The sequence below is a fragment of the Acanthochromis polyacanthus genome, chromosome 15 (genome assembly GCF_021347895.1).
Source record: "Acanthochromis polyacanthus isolate Apoly-LR-REF ecotype Palm Island chromosome 15, KAUST_Apoly_ChrSc, whole genome shotgun sequence".
NCBI lineage: Eukaryota > Metazoa > Chordata > Actinopteri > Pomacentridae > Acanthochromis > Acanthochromis polyacanthus.
In genome coordinates, this window is record NC_067127.1 from 27,613,973 (window position 1) to 27,633,037 (window position 19,065).

Below are 19,065 nucleotides of genomic sequence, written 5' to 3' on the forward strand. Positions count from 1 at the left end.
ATCTGCCTTTACTTTGTTTTACAAAACAAAGGCAGGTATACATATAATTTGTGTATTCGTCTTACTTCATTAGAAATGCATACATTCAAAAACACATGTTCACATCCGCCCGTCAACACGTGAGGACAAGTTTTCCAATGTCTTCAAAACTAAAATATAGAAGTGAAACTGCTGCATTTGAATTAAACATGGTTTCTGTGACACAGTGTTTCCACAACAATAAGGATTTATCACTCATTCACAATTCCCAAACATAACCACATCATTATTCACAAGCACAACAGAAATGATACCCACCACACTCCCTATTGAGCTGACAATGAGCTCATAATGCTAAAAAGGTAGAAATGTTGTAGCTGAGCAGTCCTGGAATCAGCAGTAGTCTAAACAAGAGTTGACCAAACTATTTGGCACAATTACTGTAATTATAGTGTTTAGCAAACATTGTTTTCCAGAGTGAGGCAACAGCTACATTTGCAGTTTACAGGCTGTGCTATTCCACTAGTTTTATGAACAGGTTTTGTTTGTAAAACTAGTGGAACAGCACATGTGAGAAAACACAGCTAGATTCTCTTATAGTAAAAGGTGAAGGAATCTGGTTATTTTATACTCACCAATCTGGTCTTCAGGGATGAGGCTCTCGATTGGTGGCTCCATCTCAGAGCTCTGTCGCAAGTAGCTCTTCATTTGAGTGATAAACTGCCGGAGAGTCTGTAGCAGCTCCAGTCCAGAGGCATATCCCTGCCAGGCCTGGGTGCCAGCTCCCTCGCCCATGTAGCTCACATAGTCCTGCATCAGGGACCCAAAATAGGACCCTTTATCCCTTGACAGCTCCAGAACCCTGCGGATCACTCTCTTCTCAGGTGTCAGCAGTGAATTGAAAACGCCACTCATCTTGCGCAGATGTCCTCGTAGGGCCTTCTGGAGAACCAATGCACTGGTACTGGGACGACGCTTTGTGTGGTGTCCTGGTGGCACCATGGTTAGGTCCTGGTCTTGGTCCTGATCACTCTCGAGGCTGACGCCATAGTCAGGTTCCTCTTCATCCTCCTCATCCTCCTCATCATCATCTTCCTCCATGCCACAGTAGGACAGATGGGATTGTGGGAGAGAGAGGGGGAGGTGGGTGTTAAAGTCAGCCACAGTGGGGGGGCTGGGGTCATGCAGAGGAGGAATAAAAAAGGCTGAGGACTGAGAGAAATCCAGAGAGTCTGACGAATCAGTGGAAAGGCTCATGTCACTCAGCCGTTGGCCGCCCCCACTGCATTCCTCACCTGCTTCTTTATCTCCACCGGCCTTGCTTGCTGACATGAAGGAAGGGTCTGCAGGACTGCAGGAGCCATGGGTGGAGGCTCTGGTAGAATTTTGCTGAGAAAGTTTGGCCCGAATGACGGCCCTCTCAATAGTATCATCTTCCAGCGCCAAATGGCACTGGGCATCCTCTTGACTGGATGATGGTGAGGCTTTGGATCGATGAGGAGAGGACGACAGAGATGACAGGGAGAGGGGCAGGGATCGGCGGGGGATAGAAATGGGAGAACTGACGCTGAGTCTCTTGGGAGGGGAGGAAGAGGGGCTGATGCTTAGCGAGGAGCCGAGACGAGAAAGGAGGTTGCTGCCCCTCTCCCTCTGCTCCATTTTATCCTTGGGGACACTGATCCAGGGGATCTTCTCTGGCATACTGAGCTGTGGGACAGGAGGGGCTGAGCGTTGTGGAACAAATCGAGGCGGAGGTGGACGAGGGGGTGGAGACCGAAAGACAGACTCTGTAGCACGTAGCTTTTGACTGTTGCTGGTTTGTTTGTTATTATCTTGTAGATCTGTGTTTCTTCCAAGGCTATGCAGTTTCCTTTGACTTGACTGGCTGATCTCACTGTGATCTGAGCTACACACCTGAGAACTGTTAAGACAACAGTGCAGAGTTTCCTTATTGGTGGCTTCTGTGTTGCTGGATTCCTCCCTGAGGCACTGTTCTACTGTGTCAGGTGTGTTGGGAGTGGTGCCCTGGTCACCACCATCTGTTTGGTGAACCTTAATGAAGAGGGGGTTGATGAAGCACAGTGCTCCGTTGGACTGGCAAGACTCAAGCTCAGATGGGGTTCGAAGTCGAGGGCGCCCTGGAGCAGCTGGCGAGGAGACAGGTCGCTGGACAGGTGGTGGAGGTCTATCAGGAGCTGCAGTCCCTGTCAGTAACACTGAGCCCTTCCTCCTGTGACACAATTGAGCATCCCAGAAGCCTGTGAGAGACAGTAACAAGAAAAAACTTGTATCCATATTAAGTGTGTATGATTTAACAAATTAAATTTATGCTCCATAAAACTTGGTAGCATGTGCACTGAAGCCAATATTAGCATAGCCTGGAACACAGATTCAGTAGCTTTGACACATATATATGTATGCATGTGTGTGTGTGTGTGTGTGTGTGTGTGTGTGTGTGTGTGTGTGTGTGTGTGTGTGTGTGTGTAACCTGAGTGGATATCTATCTATCTATCTATATATACACAAACACACTCACACACACACAACACACTTAGGTTACAGCAACCTCAAATAAGAAGTCAGAAACAGCGTCACCAGACATTTAGCTGAAACTGAGTCCATTGAATATTCCAACTCATTTGTCATGGCATCAGGAAAGTATGTCAATTATTGGAGGTTGCTGGAACTGCCTGTCAGACAGAGCAAAATGCATGAAAACATCTTTCTGCTGCTGTTGTTTAATCAGTGGCAGGCACTTTGCCAGTTAACAAGATTAACAGAAAAAAAACAATCATCAAAATGCTCCACAGCACTTTCAGTCTGTCCTGCAACTTTAACAAATTCCACCCAAAAACTCTAATTGTAGCATAGTGCAGAATGACTTCTGTCAGGGAACATTTATAGTCTAAGCTGTACCAGACGGAGCAAATCAAGACAAACAGAGCAGTGGAAACAACAGCATATGAAGAATACTAGTGCCGGACACAGTGCAACTCCTTCACGCAACCACACAGCAGAAAAAAGAGCAACAATACTTACTGTGATCCCAAAGCAGAATGACGCAGATGAGCTGTTGATCTCACACTCAGTCTAACTCTCTTTGTGGTGCAGAAGACAAACACTGCTGTGTCTCCACAACCTGAAACTCCACTAGTTTCTGTGGCTCGCTTACACTCAGTCTGTGTTGTGACTCACTCATGTTAATGAATGTGTGGGTGGGCTGTTTGCACACTGTCTCCGCCTCTCTTCCTCTCCTTCAGTAGAAGTTGAGTGGTCTTTCTCTTTGACAGAGAAGCTTCTCCCTCCTACTCTACTCATGTTTTTTGTCTCTTCTGTTAATATCTGTTGTTTCTGCCGCTACATGTTCTGATTGTATTGCTGTTTTGACTGGGTCCCTACACACAGTACTGTTCATTATTTTTGTTAAAGATGTGCACACTTTGATTTACTGATACTAGAACTTTTAAAGGCAATAATTTGATCACTCAGTAATACACAGTCCAAGTACACGCACACATGCAACCGCACACAACAACACACACATGTGCATGCATACATACACACAGTATAATCAGAAGAGAGAGGAATGTGGTTTGGCATGGTTGATGTAAAAACTGAGAAAGTTAAGGGTATCTTGTAGCAAGATATGACAGTTGAACTGGAGACAGAAATAGACTGAACTAGCACACGGCACTGAGACATGAAATCAACCACTGCAGTTTTTTCAGAGGTGGAAATATTTCAATTCCCAGTGGGAAGAGCAAACATAAACTTTTCAAAGTGTCACTATAAGTACAGACTTAGCTTTGATTGCCAGTGCAGTAGAAATATTCCAAACATATCCTAATAATCAGTATCTGGTAAATCAGGGAATGTTTTCATAAACCAGTATCAATTAATGAAAGCAGATCTCGATCTGATCCTTTCTTTATGTGGATGCTAGTTTTGCATCATGGCTCTGCTTTGACAGCCCATAGTACATATGGAAATGGACTGACTATTACTATTACCTTCTGCATGCAGATTAAGTAGTCTGGGAAAAATAAGGTGTGCCTGATTTCACAGGCAAAGCGTATCTCAAAAGTCAAAAAAGGGAAACTTGTAGCTCTACCGCTGAAAGGTAGATAATCTTATCTGATTTATAACTGAGCCTATTAATTTTATGTGTCTGATTAGTAAATTATAAAGCAGGTCAAAAGAAAGGCATTAAGAAAAACAGTATGCTGTTTAAATAATTTGTCTGGGATCTTTCTGCATGGAGTTTGCATGTTCTCCCTGTGCATGCGTGGGTTTCCTCCGGGCACTCCGGCTTCCTCCCACAGTCCAAAAATAAGCTGAGGTTAATTGATTACTCTAAATTGCCCGTAGGTGTGAATGCGAGTGTGATTGTTCATCTGTATATGTAGCCCTGAGACAGACTGGTGACCTGTCCAGGGTGTCCCCTGCCTTCGCCTGAGTCAGCTGAGATAGGCTCCAGCACCCCCTGCGACCCTAGTGAGGATAAAGCGGTGTATAGAGAATGGATGGATGGATAGACTTCCACAGATATGGAACACCTACAGCAGAGCAAAGTACAGTAGATTTTAACAATGCTACATGCAGATACTTGTTACTGCTACTTTACCCTTGGAGGAAAATATTGAGATTTGAACCAGAACTTTTTCAGAATAGGGTAATTTCTCCAACACTTAAGCCAGAGATTGCAGCCAACTATTTGTTTCACAAAATAAGATATAATAGAGGAGAAGTCGGGGTATGTGGATTAGTAATGTGACCTAAAAATCCAACTTAAGTCAAAAATAATGACAAAGAAAATGTATTCAGTATGGACCAGTCACATCTGAAGGATAATACCGAACATGTCAGCTTAATTTGAGTTTGTTAGCCAGCTCTCAGGCTTCTCATACTTAATCAAGCACTCGTTTCAATTATGACGATGGCAACGAAATTGGCTTTATGTCTGAATGACACTTTGCTCACTTTATTTATTGAAGTCACAATGACAATCTTGCTAAGTGAGACCTAGAAATTTCCAAATCGCTTTAATCACAGCACAAGTCTGAACTTCATGAAGTCACATTAACAGATACACATTTACATATGGCAATTGTGAGAAGGAAGCTCAAAGGAAACTCAAGACCGCCATGATCTCCATGGTCTATACAAGTGAATGTAAATCTTTGTTCACAACTGTAAGTCTGAATAACAGAATGCTGTGAATTTAACAGATTGATTAAGCAGTAATGTTACCTATGCAACGTATGAAAGGGCTTAAAGTAATTTGAAGTGTATAATGAACCGAATTACCTGCAGCATTTATATAAACATAAACAAGATGACAATCTGCTTCCTGAATTAAAATGTCTTTACAAGTAAAGCAGTGACATGATACTGTACAGACATCAGAGTCAACTGTACTCTTTAATCAGACTTCCTAGCCATTTGCCTATCAGCAATGAAGAACACACACACACACACACACACACACACACACACACACACACACACACACACACACACACACACACACAAGATTGCTTGTATGTACATGTACATCAGTACTGCATTCTAGATTATTCATTCAGTGTTGCTCAGTGGTGGGGACGTATGTCTGGAGATAATTTGACACCACATTCAAGTGAGAATGCCATGGAATCATTGTGTCACACTGAACTCATAAAGAAGCTGGAAGAAGGTGGAAGTCTGCCCAGAGTACATAGTTTAAAGCTGAGTAACAGTCACAGAGCCCGAATGAACACAAATGTCCCTATAAGTGAGCTATGAAAATGGAACCCATGCTCACCAACACCTACACAGTTTTAAATCCCTTTTTCCTCAGCTAAATTTAGCAAAAAAAAGCACATAGCTGACATATAATAAATAGCAGATATAACTCTAAATATCCACAGAACCTCTTAATCTAACAACAAAAAACACTGTCTTTAGATTGTAAAAAGGTAAAATCCTCTGTAAGGAAGTGCTGTACGTCCTTCAGAGGTCCCCAGCTCTTGCCTCTTGCCTGAATGTATGTCCAGTCTAGCAGCACTGATCTGGGCATTTGTGCCTGGGGGTGAGTCATTTAATGTCGGCATGCCAGTTAACTCTTTCAGCACTAGGGAATGTAGTCGAGATGGGTTTTATGAGTGTCACAACTCAGATAGGAAAAAAAGAATTGCCTCAGTTTTTATACACAACAGATGAGGGATGCCGGAAAACACTCTACATTTCAGAATTTGCAAGAGGTTAAACGAAATACACACATATGTTTGGGTGCCATAAATCTGATGCAATGTTACCAATAATAGCTTCAAACTGACAGAATAAGATTTATTATAAACCCAACACACATAGTCAGTAACACTACACCTCTGTATACATGACCAACTACATGTGCGAACAGCTAATGATGTACACCAACACACCTGCTGCACAGACAACAATACACTTACTGTGTTCTGATACAGACAATTAATTTGTGCACATGCAAACTATATGTTATCAGCCAATTATTCAGTATTTCTGTCTGAAAAAAAGGAATTACTCACTACATAACTTCCCCAGTGCATGCTTGTCCCCCCAAAAAATATAGTACATAAACTGGAAAACAAACCTGCTCCAAGTTTAGCTACCTCCTCAAGATCAGCACAAGTTCTGGCTGAAGCGATGGCCTCTGGAAGCTTTAGAGTGAAGGGCAACACATCCCTAAGGAGAAGAGAAATGGAGGAGTAAAAGAGAGAATGGTGAAGAGAAGGAAAAGTGAATGAAAGAGGGTGGGATTGAAAGCATATTTCTAAAGGCGTGAGTCACTGTGTTGGAACAGTGTTGGCCAGGGTGTGTGGTGTTGGCTGAACTGTGGACTCAACCACACAGTCAAAGGGTAATGTGTGTCTGTTGCTCTCCTCGTCTAGGTTTTTTACATGGCACTCAAAAGGTTTTAACACAGTTTCCAAAGGTTTCAGTCAAGCAAACCTGAGTTGTCAAAGCTAAAAAGTTAGACGTACAGATTTTAGAGTAGTGTTTTATCTCTCAGAAAAACCTGAACACTTCAAATGCACTAAATGACAGTAGTTGTTGGACTACTGTGAACAAGACTATTACAGGTACACCAAGTGACAACAAATGTGTGTACATATAAAGTTGAGCAGATACAAAACAGATACTAAGCAGTTTCATATGTTTAGTTCCCTGTTTTGTCTCATGCACCCACAGTTGAGTGATGCAATCACTTTTCCACTGGCCTATAGATGGCACACACCAATAAACACAATCATGCAACTGCATATAAGTGCAGAAGAAGAAAGCAAGATAATACAATAATAAACAATACACGACTTATGGGAAGAAAACTGATTAATCACATTATTAGGTTCTAATTTGCTAAATGACATTAGTATGGCATAGAATAAAAATCAACTAATGATCAGGGGCCTCATTTATAAAGCTTGCTTACGCACATTGGCCTACAGGTATGTGTTTTATGTGATGAATATATGAGCTTACATTTGTTGTCTAAATCCCCTTTGGGTCTGATATACAGTTAAATGATGTCCTTTAAATCTGGGATATCACAACCATCCCTCAGCGCAATAATGCCAGCTATTTTGGATGGCATTATAAACATGACCAGTCGATACATCAGGTTTCCTCACACTGTGGGTGAACAGGCCAACAATCAATGGCAATTTGCACCAATGTCCGGTTTCCCAAATGTAATCAGCGCAATTGACTGCACTCATGTTGCTATAAGGGCTCCGAGTGAAGATGAATTTGTCTATGTGAACCGAAAAAATGTACATTCAATCAATGTACAAATTATTTGTACATCGGACATGATCATAACAAATTTAGTGGCAGGATGGCCTGGGTCAACACATGACTCATTCATCCTGACGCACAGCAGTGTAGGGAAAAAACTGCAGGCCGGCGCTGCACGGGATGGTTGGCTCCTGGGTAAGTAGCTACATGAACACCATTGTAGCAATTCTACCAATTAAAGCTGAGTATTTATTTACTCTTCTGAATATTGACCATTCATAGTAAAATGTGGGTGTGCCTGGGCAGGATGTGAGGTGGATCCACCTGCGCAATCTTCCAGCTGGAGTGTGATTTATAAAGGGGAAATTGCGTGCCGCTGTGCGTACGCACAGTTTTATAAATCAGAATATTTTTTGGCGTACACCTATTTCAGATTTTCGGCGTAGTCAAACTTTTAGTGTGGATCCTACACAATGTTTTATAAATGAGGCCCTTGAACCCTTTTACAGCTGAGATCAACTGCATTTATCTCACGACAGTAAGTTGGAAGGTGATAAAGTTCTGTCATCTGCTACTGCTGTCAACAGAGTGCACAGTGCTGAAGGAACCTCAGTAGCCTTATTTACACTGTTGAAATCAGGGATGGGAACAAAGGAGTAAAGATTAGACAAAAACTGACTGCAGAAAGCAAGAGTGTCGTGACACAAGGGGGCAATGGAATAGTTACGCAGTGGTCATGTATTTCTATTTTAACTATACATCCATCTAAAAATGCATCTATGCTTCCTTGTTAGATGTGATTAAAAATGGAATATTTTGTAGAACGTTTTTTCAGTCCTTGACACTTGTTTTATTGCCTTTGTTATGACATTTTTATGTTGTGTTTCACCATAGGCATCAGTTTGGGGGGGGGCGGTGGGGATGTGCCCCCCCACTTTTTGTCAGGGGTCATTTTGTCTCCACCACATTCAAATTCTTCACATGTAAGCCGTTGTAAACCCAGTTATTTTCAGCAGTATAGAAAATTCCGACGCTCCTGAACGCACCATCCGCACTCGGTGGAGAGTTGCACAGACATGCAGCACACCTTCGTGAGGTTAAAAAAAAAACGTGCAGATGTTAAATTTGCGCCCGTGCCAAGTGGAAGCTCCGACCAGAAGCATGTAGGGGCAAAATTTCGGCCTGGGAGAATTAGTACTATAGCGGCCCACAGACCCCTCTACCAGCATGTACCGATAGCTCAACAGGTTGAGCCTCCGCCTTTGGTATGGTGGTTGTGAGTTCAAGCCCAGTTTGTGGCTTTTTGCCGCCGTTCTTCAACATTTTCTCAAAGTGCTGTCTTACTAACGACACGGAAGCATATGAGGCATGCCGCACCAATGCTAAACTTTGATCTCAAGTAGAGGGCCACAAAATATCGTCCCACAGGCCGCAGTTGGCCCGCGAGTTTGAGACCCATGATTTAAAGCATTATTATTATTATTATTATTATTATTGTATGACTGGAGCGGCCCAACAATAAAGCGGCCCACCGGGGATATCCCCGGTGTTCCCGATTACCCAGCACGCCACCCAGGGTGTGCATTTCCATCTGACAATGTCTGTGGTCTCCATCCCCCCCACTTTTAAAAACAAACTGACGCCCTTGTGTTTCACTCTGTTCCAGTAATCTACACTGAGTAATCTACTGTTAAACAAGATTGTGGCAACGAAACACATTACACTTACATTACACATGGCATGGCTCAGTGGATAGAGTGGCCGTCTTGCAACCGAAGGGTTGCCGTTTTGATCCTCAGCCCGTCGTGCTCATGTTGAAGTGTCCCTGAGCAAGACACCTAACTCCTGATGGGTCATGGTTAGCGCCTTGCATGGCAGCTTCTGCCATCAGTGTGTGAATGTGACGTATCATGTAAAGCACTTTGGGTACCTTGCAGTTATAGTAAAGTGCTATATAAATATTTACCATTTGATAGATTTTCTTTTATAGTATGGTACGGTATATTGGGTATGAAATAAAACTTTTTGGGACTTCAGTACTGTCACACTTGAACGATAATTTAGTCTGTTTAACATAAGCAGCTACTGAAAATATAGTTTGAAATGTTTAAAGAACAGAGTTGTAGGCTTGGGCGGTATCCAAATTTTGATACCGTCAAACTTCCTTCACATTTTATCGGGGTATACGGTATTACCTTGACTATTACTGATACTGGCTTGTGCCTTCACATTTGGAAATTGAATACTCGCAGCAGTGAGTGGGTGGTTGATTCGGAGATGCGTCCTTAGGTTAGAGGTGTTTCCATCTCTCGCGATCACCTTTTGATTGCAGAATTTACAAATTGCTTCATCAGTATTTATCGGCTCTCCTTTCTCGTTTGCCTGGAACCCGAAATACTCCCAAACTGCAGAAGTTGTGTTCTTTTTTGACACCAAGTCACTCCGTGCGGGATCTGCCATCTTCCTCCCCCTCTCTCTCTCCTCTGCGCTGTCACGTAACGACGTCACGTTCATAAACTTTATGGAAAGTCTCCAAAAGTAGGCTAAAACATAACTTTTTAAGTAAAACTGAAAATTCAACCACACAAGTGGTACTGGACATAGAATCAATTTTAGGCATTCAATGACTTTTATTTAATATTTAATCCTTACGTTAACCTTTCCTGCTCAGCTCCCAACCGTGGTCAGGAAGCCAGGGGAGGACAGTTCTCCAGGGCCGAAGTTACTGTTGTTACTTCGGGGTTAACCCCCTTCACTTCCTCAGCAGTCGAAGAAGGCAAAGACACAGGAGCCCGGCATTATTGAAGAATACTGCAGCCTTTATTGTAAATTAACAGCGGCTGAACCATACAGTCGCGGTAACCCAGCAGCTACACACCTCTTCTCTCTTCCTCCCCGAACCGACTACTGCCGTCTTCCTCGCTCGCGATGCATTCAGGGTCGCTCGGACATCTCGCTCTCCCCCTCTCTCACACACGCACACACGCTGCTCTCTCTCCCTCTCTCATAACGGAGCCACACACCATTGCATTTTTTTCATGACGGTATTGGAACTGATACCGCTGCTATTTTTAAACACCGGCAGTATACGGTATTACCGTAATACCGCCCAAGCCTACAGAGTTGGCTTAAATGCACTGCAGGGTTTGGTGGTGATAAAACTCTACAAACTGGATGAACCACACAGCATCAACTGGCAAAGCATGATGGCAGCCGATCAGCAAGGAGTTTTGTTCCAGAGCTCCAAGTTTTAATAGTTGTCACATACAAAAATACAGAGCTCACCAAACTAACAGCAGGACAAGGGGGTCTCCCAAGTGCAGTAGATGGTGGCGGATTTCAGCAGCAGAGCAGAGTGAGAGGTTCAGCCTCACACTGATTGCTCACCTGGCCTTTATACAGTCCCCTACCACAGTAACCTGCCCATACTTCTATTTAAAAACACACATTTGTTTAATTTTTTAGCAGTCAAGTATACTTAAAATACACAATGCAAATAACTACAGTCTGATACAACTAAAAGAAAACACCTTAACTAAAGAGCTACGAAATGAAGATCCAACTCAGCAAAAATCCCCATGTAACCCCTCCTCTGGCATTTGCGCATGTTTCCTCTCTCCTCTCTTTGATGTCTAACTTCAGCCTAATCAGGTAAGGGACAACTGCGGACATCCTGTGGCCGCATCCTTATGTGTGCACTCCATGAAAACATGCCCCCTGAAGTGAATCTTAATGAGGGGGAGGTTTTCTAGCTCCCCCACATGCACATTCAACTTGACAAATTTAGGAGAAAGCATAGACACAAAATCACAATACTGTATAAAGTGGTTAGAAAACTATGATATTATAATAAAACCAAATGGTAAACTATGAATCAATGTTTTAGTTTGTTTGTTTGTTTGTTTTTCTTTATCTAATCTTGAGTAATTCTGTCTGTTGAACTCACCTGCTGATGCAGCAGAAAGCCATGAGGCGGAAAAGGTCTGCAAAGCTCAGGCCTGATCCCTCCAGTGAGAAGGCTGTAGGAACATAAAACAACATGATCAACACACTGTAGCAAAGTGATAGGAGGGAAAGAAGCACTGCATCGTCTGCCATTAACTTTAACTGGTTCAAAGACCTGAGTCTACATTTCTGATATTTGAACTTATTTCACTGGACTTAAATGAAGATCACACAGCTGGGAAACATGCACAAATGCCAGAGCCTTGTTTAAACCAATTTTTGCAAAGTAGTGCTTTGGTTAATTTTTCAAATCTTTTAATTGAACAGAATTTCCCCCACGGATTTTTTAAAAATGTACTGGTACTATAATACACTGCTCAAAAAAATTAAAGGAACACTTTTTAATCTAAGTATTGCGTCAAATCAGTGAAACATGTGGGATACTGATCTGGTCAAGTAAGTAACTGAGGGGCTTTTTAGTCAGTTTCAGCTGCTTTGGTGTTCGTGAAATTAACAACAGGTGCACTAGAGGAGTAACAATGAGACAACCCCTAAAACAGGAATGAATTGACAGGTGAAGGCCACTGACATTTTTTCCTTCCTAATGTTTTCTGACTGTTACTAGGTTTGCATTTGGCTAGGGTAAGTGTCACTTCTGGTAGCATGAGGCGATACCTGGACCCTACAGAGGTTCCACAGACAGTCCAACTCTACCAGGATGACACATCAATGCGTGCCATTGCTAGAAGGTTTGCTGTATCTCCCACCACAGTCTCAAGAGCATGGAGGAGATTCCAGAAGACAGGCAGTTAGTCTAGGAGAGCTTGACAGGGCTGTTGAAGGTCCTCAACCCATCAGCAGGACAGGTATCTGCTCCTTTGTGCATGGAGGACCAGGATGAGCACTGCCAGAGCCCTACAAAATGACCTCCAGCAGACCACTGGTGTGAATGTCTCTGATCAAACAATCAGAAAGAGATGTAATGAGGGTGGTCTGAGGGCCCGACGTCCTCTTGTGGCCGCTGTGCTCGCTGACTGGCACAATGGAGCTCAGTTGACATTTGCCATAGAACACAAGAATTGGCAGGTCCACCACTGGCACCCTGTGCTTTTCACAGATGACAGCAAGTTCACCCTGAGCACATGTGGCAGACATGAGAGGGTCTGGAGAAGCCATGAAGAACATTATGCTGTCTGTAACATAGTTCAGCATGATCGGTTTGGTGGTGGGCCAATGATGGTCTGGGGAGACATATCCATGGAGGGACGCACAGACCTCTACAGGCTGGACAATGGCATTATGACTGCCATTCGGTATCAGGATGAAATCCTTTGACCCATTGTCAGACCCTACATTGGTGCAGTGGTCCTGGATTCCTTCTGGTGCACGACAATGCCCGCCCTTATGTGCTAAGAGAACTCATGCAGTTCCTGGAGGATGAAGGAACTGATACCATTAGTTGGCCATCACGCTCACCTGACCTGAATCCAATAGAGCACCTTTGGAACATTATGTTTTGTTCCATCCGACACCATCAGGTTGCTCCTCAGACTGGCCAGGAGCTCAGCGATGCCCTGGTCCAGTTCTGGGTGGAGATACCTCAGGACACCATCTGTTGTCTCATTCGGAGCTTGTCCCGACACCGTCAGGCTGCATACAAGTACACGGAGGCCATACAAACTACTGAATACCATTTGAGTTGCTGCCAAGGAATTTCAGCAAGATGGACTAACCTGCCACATCAGTTTTTCACTTTGATTTTGGGGTGTCTTGAATTTAGCCCTCCTGGGGGTTGATAATTTTCATTTCCATCAAACAATGTGGCATCTTTCCATGCCTAACACATTATCCAGTCCATATCAATGTAAATATCCAGTTTGTTTTTCCCCCGCATTGAAATATGATGTGTTTTCAAAGTGTTCCTTTAATTTTTTTGAACAGTGTACTCACGTAAATAATGAGAACAAACAGCATAAGAATTACTGTGGCAGCAACCACTTACCTCATGCAAACTTTTTATACATATATAATTGCTTAACAATTTATAATAGAACACTACTGGAAACCTAGAAGGATCTCTGCACACATGTTGCTGCTAATACGCTGGACAAAAACATGTTTGTTTAAACATGACACACAGTTAAATCCCCTAGCACTTAAGTAATGATAGGCTACATGTGGTTAAACAAAGGGTTCAATAGTGAGAATTGAGATGCAAAGAGAAAAATACAGCAATACATGTCTACACTCTGGATATAAGAAATGTGGGTCAAATCCAAACATATGGCACATGGCAGCGTGCCCACATATTACAACTCTCCTCATTTGCAGTATGCTAAATTTCTTTTGAGCTCCGATTATCATACTTTGTTTTGAACAAATATTGACTTTTATAGATGAAAGCTATTATTACTGTCATGAGTTAAGTGTCTGTTGTTGTACGTTTAGATTACACATAACTTGCATGCCATTCCTAAGTATGTTTAATTCAGTTAATCCTTTGAGAAAATAATACATTTACCAAAAAGGAAAGGAGAGATACCTGAGAAACAGCTATATAAGCCTATCTCAGATATAGGGTGCAAAATATTGCTGCTTGATCCATCTGTTAAAGTGATGATACTATTCAGACACAGGTCTCTTATAGATTTACAAGTCTCATTTCAGCAGAACATTCTGTCGAACAAGATGCTATAGGGTAAACAAACAAGCTTGTTTGCATTTCTTGATAATGACAGGTAGAATTTCTCTGGTGAACAATTAAATGCAGGGAGATGATGACTGGCAGGATAATCCACTGAGAAAAGCTTACAGGGCTGCAATACTTCAAATTTGAAAACTGTAGTTGGGCAGGTTGTTGATTAGAGCTGGTATATCAAATGAGCCCATTTAAATTGGCTCAGATGAGTCACCAGTTCTAATTACTTTCAAGAAGGTAAAAGACTAAGTCACTAAGAACATTGAATAACACAGCTTTGCACATCACCAAAAGTGATCTTTCAAATTGGTGTTTGGATATTTTTGACCCAGCAGACTTTGGTATATTTCTAGAGGACCTATAATAAATCTTTGGAAAAAAAATAAATTCATGATTGTTTGTGAGAAAAACTAATCTTTTCAATGATTCCATCAGTGAAAATTCAAAGTTATAGGAGTCACTGCAAATGTAAGTCTCTGGTGACATAGATTGTCTTGACAATTGCATGAAAACTTTTGTTTACGACTGTAACCCAAAATTAAGATCAAGTTAACTCAATGCTCCTACAGATAAAATTCTATACATTATCGAAACAACTGAAAAAAAAATCACAAAGTTTATATTCTTCTCATACTATTACTTTACAAGCAAATCAAACTAAGGTTGCAGATCTCCAGTGCGAAAGAATTTATGTATGCTTTAGGTATAGTTCTGGTACACTTAAGGGTTATAATAACAAGTATTTTCAGAGCCTCCAGCAGTCTATCTGTATGAAATGGATTGCACTTAACCAAACAACAGCAGTTGGGTTTCGCTGTTTTTCCGAGGACCGTCACATACGGGCAGGCACTCTTTCAACAAGTTTTATCCACTCCCTACCTCCGGGGCTGTAATAAATGTGATTTCTTTTATTTTTTTGACCACTGTTGGAATAAAATATCATTCAATACATACAACAGCATCCGAGCTTCTCATTAAAATGGCTATATTGTATAATAATAGCAGCATCGAACACTGCTCTTTGAGGTGTGCCAGTGGAGAAAACAATGTCACCATCCTGAAGCTAGCGGGACAGCAGTTGGCTTGCTAAAATGGACCGGTGTTGTGCAATTTTCACACTCCCCGGAAAAATCTGACTCCCCCTTTGCGTGAACGCGCGTGACTTACGTTTCACTCTGTGGCTACTTGACGGGTTTTCTGTTGTACGTTTACTGTTTTTGCTGTTGTTTTCGGGTTAAATGTGATCAAGTACCAACCTGCAGACGTGTTTTCCTGTTAAATATGATTAGGTGACATGTTTCTCCTCCTCTTCTAATCCGTGTGTGCACACCCGAAATGGCATCAGGGGAGATCCTACTACTCTCAGCTTCACTCCTATGAGGACATCAGGACAGGACAGGGGTCGCCAAATATTGTTCATACTGTTTAAATTTATATCTCCTTACTTAAAATCGGACTCCCCTAAGAATGCAAGATATGGCATCAAAATATGTCTGGTATTTATGTATAAAGTCTTTAATATAAGTATAGTTCTTAAGTATAAAGTCATTTGTTATTGTTGTTATTTTTATTGGGCCAGTTAACAATATAACAGAATTGAATTTCTTTACTTATCCCACACCTGGGAAATTATTTGCTACAAGAGCTAAAACACCAAATTACAACAAGTTAAAAAAAAAAAAAACTAGTAAATTACAGTCTGTAAGAACAGAGTAATAAAATAAGGGGCTAAATGATCACAGTATGGCAGATTAAGAACAGACAGACTATTTCAAAACTAGGACTTTAACAGAAATATGCAGATTGAGTTAACTGTGCAGATTGTATGATATGAAATAAAATCTGGAGTCAGATTTTGTTGGGTCACTTAACAAAATCTGACTCCCCTACTATTTTGGGAATGCAAGAGGTGGCAACCTCCAAACTTTCTCAGCTACAACATCTGCACCTCTGCTGCTGCTGTGTGAAGTATCAAGTATGTAGTCCCGCTAGCTTCAGGATGGTGACATTCTTTTCTCCACCGGCACACCTCAAAGAGCAGTGTTCGATGCCGCTATTATTATACAATATAGCCATTTTAATGAGAAGCTCGGATGCTGTTGTATGTATTGAATGATATTTTATTCCAACAGTGGTCAAAAAAATAAAAGAAATCACATTTATTACAGCCCTGGAGGTAGGGAGTGGATAAAACCTGTTGAAAGAGTGCCCGCCCGTATGCGACGCTCCTCGGAAAAAGAGCGAATGCACCCGTATACAAACAGGGATAATGTGATTGGTCAAAACTCGCCGGCCTTCTATTGGTTGACAGCGTTGATACACAAAAAATCCGAGAGCAGAGCAGAGATCCGTGAGCAGAAGTTCCGTGAGAGCAAGAGGAAGAGTTTGAGCGCAGGAAATCTGCGCGAGCAGCATCGTAACTGAGTGCGAGGACACAGTTTGAGCACTCGCAGAGCAAATTTGAGCGCGAGAGCAGAGTTCTGAGAGACGATATCACGAAATCTGAGAATGAAATTGATAAATGCTGCCCTCAAATCAATTTAAAATCCTCTTGAATTATGATAGGAAATTTATTCCATATCACATCCCCCACCTGTCACGAATGCCAGACAGGAGAACCCAAGCAGCAGGCGCAAACAAAAAGATGGATTAAATAATGTTTTAATTAACCAACCAGATAGCCAAAACAGAAACTCATCATAATTTAAACAGAAGGGAGAACTAAACAGAAACTAACTAACTAAAGGAGGACCAGGGGCCGGGGTAAATCCAATAAATGAACAGCACTAACTAAACAAGGGCAGACCCGAAGGCAGAGGAAAATCAGAACATAAAACCGAATTTAAATCAAAGGGGAAGGTGGCTTACCGAGTCCGGGTTATGGAGGGCAGGAATGGACAGGGCAGACTGAGCCGGCAAGGAATGAGACGAAGGCGGGGAAGCAAAGAATTTCATCCGGGAGGGGCGACGAGGTCCGAGGAGCGGGGAGTAGCGTGGATTATTCCGGAGAGAAACAGAGTCCAGGGGGGATGACGGCAAACGGCGTGGAGCAGGTAGCAGAATGAATGGCGTGGTGGAGAGTATGGGGCAACAATGCAGCGTCAGTGTGGTGGAGAGTGCCAGGCTTTATGCTGCACTGATTAGTGACTGGCTCCGGCTGTGTTGCTCCACACAGCTGTAAGACATTCGGCTGACAAGCCGGCTTGCTGCAGCCAGAGGGGCGTGACACCACCATCTATAGCGCCCTCTGTCTACCTCAGTCCCACCTACCATCACTCCTCCCTCTCTGACTTGACTTCACTTCCCTTGCCCCAGCACATCCACCATCTCATCCTTAACAATCCAGCCATTTCAAGTGAAAAGGGAACTGGACAGGCTGAAACAGGTCAAAACAGCTTATCCTGATGGTATCAGCCCCAGACTACTAAAGACCTGCTCCACTCAGCTGTGTGACAACCTCACATACCTGTTCAACCTCTGCCTGAATCTGCAGAGGATCCCTATACTGTGGAAAACATTCTGCATAGTTCCTGTCCCAAGAAGAGACATCCTTCTGACTCCTGTGACTACAGACCTGTAGCCCTCACTTCTCACATCATGAAGACACTTGAGAGACTGGCCCTTTCCCATCTAAGACCCAGGGTGAGGATGTACACAGACCCCCTGCAGTTCCCATATCAGTCCAGTGTTGGCGTGGATGATGCCCTCAGAGGATCTACGGACATCTGGATACTGCAGATGTGACTGTGAGGATTATGTTTTTTGATTGCTTAGATGTCTTCAATACTATCAAGCTGGCACCGCTTGGTGCGAAGATGAGGATGATGCAGATGGAATCAGCACTGGTCTCCTGGGTGAAGGACTATCGGACCTGCAGACCACAGTATGTTCGACTGCAGAACTGTGTGAAGAACAAAATCCTCTGCAGTACAGGGTACCCACAAGGAACTGTCCTGTCCCATTTTCTCTTCACATGATACAGTTAGGTCCATAAATATTTGGACAGAGACAAAGTTCTTCTAATTTTGGTACTGTACACCACCACAATGAATTTGAAATGACAGTTCAGATGCAGTTCAAGTGCAGACTTTCAGCTTTAATTCAGCGGGTTGAACAAAAAGATTGCATAAAAATGTGAGGAACGAAAGCAGTTTATAAACACAATCCCTTCATTTCAGGGGTTCAAAAGTAATTGGGCAAATTAAATAACTGAAAACAAAATGTTCATTTCTAATACTTGGTTGAAAACCTTTTGCTGGCAATGACTGCTTGAAGTCCTGAACTCATGGACATCACCAGACGCTGGGTTTCCTCCATTTGAATGCTCTGCCAGGCCTTTACTGCAGCAGCTTTTTAGTTGCTGTTTGTTTGTGGGCCTTTCTGTCCTAAGTTTAGTCTTTAACAAGTGAAATGCATGCTCAATTGGGTTGAGATCAGGTGACTGACTTGGCCATTCAAGAATATTCCACTTCTTTGCTATAATAAACTCCTGGGTTGCTTTTGCTGTATGTTTTAGGTCATTGTCCATCTGTATTATGAAACGCCGACCAATCAATTTGGCTGCATTTGACTGGATCTGAGCAGACAGTATGTCTCTGAACACCGCAGAATTCATCCGGCTGCTTCTGTCCTGTGTCACATCATCAATAAACACTAGTGATCCAGTGCCACTGGCAGTCATGCACGCC

The 19,065-nt window shown here is 42.6% G+C and overlaps 1 protein-coding gene across 6 annotated transcripts in view; it reads right to left on the reverse strand.

Moving 5' to 3' along the window:
- Positions 1 to 19,065, reverse strand: part of LOC110970682 (ras and Rab interactor 2-like) — a 153,980-nt gene that overhangs the window by 15,612 nt on the left and 119,303 nt on the right. For all 6 annotated transcript variants that reach the window (XM_051959585.1, XM_051959583.1, XM_051959581.1 and 3 more), the window contains 3 exons: positions 11,681 to 11,753; positions 6,590 to 6,681; positions 615 to 2,237 (listed from right to left, as the gene is read on the reverse strand). In XM_051959585.1, the coding sequence (XP_051815545.1) occupies positions 615 to 2,237; positions 6,590 to 6,681; positions 11,681 to 11,753 (1,788 nt within the window). The remainder of the gene's footprint in view (positions 1 to 614; positions 2,238 to 6,589; positions 6,682 to 11,680; positions 11,754 to 19,065) is intronic.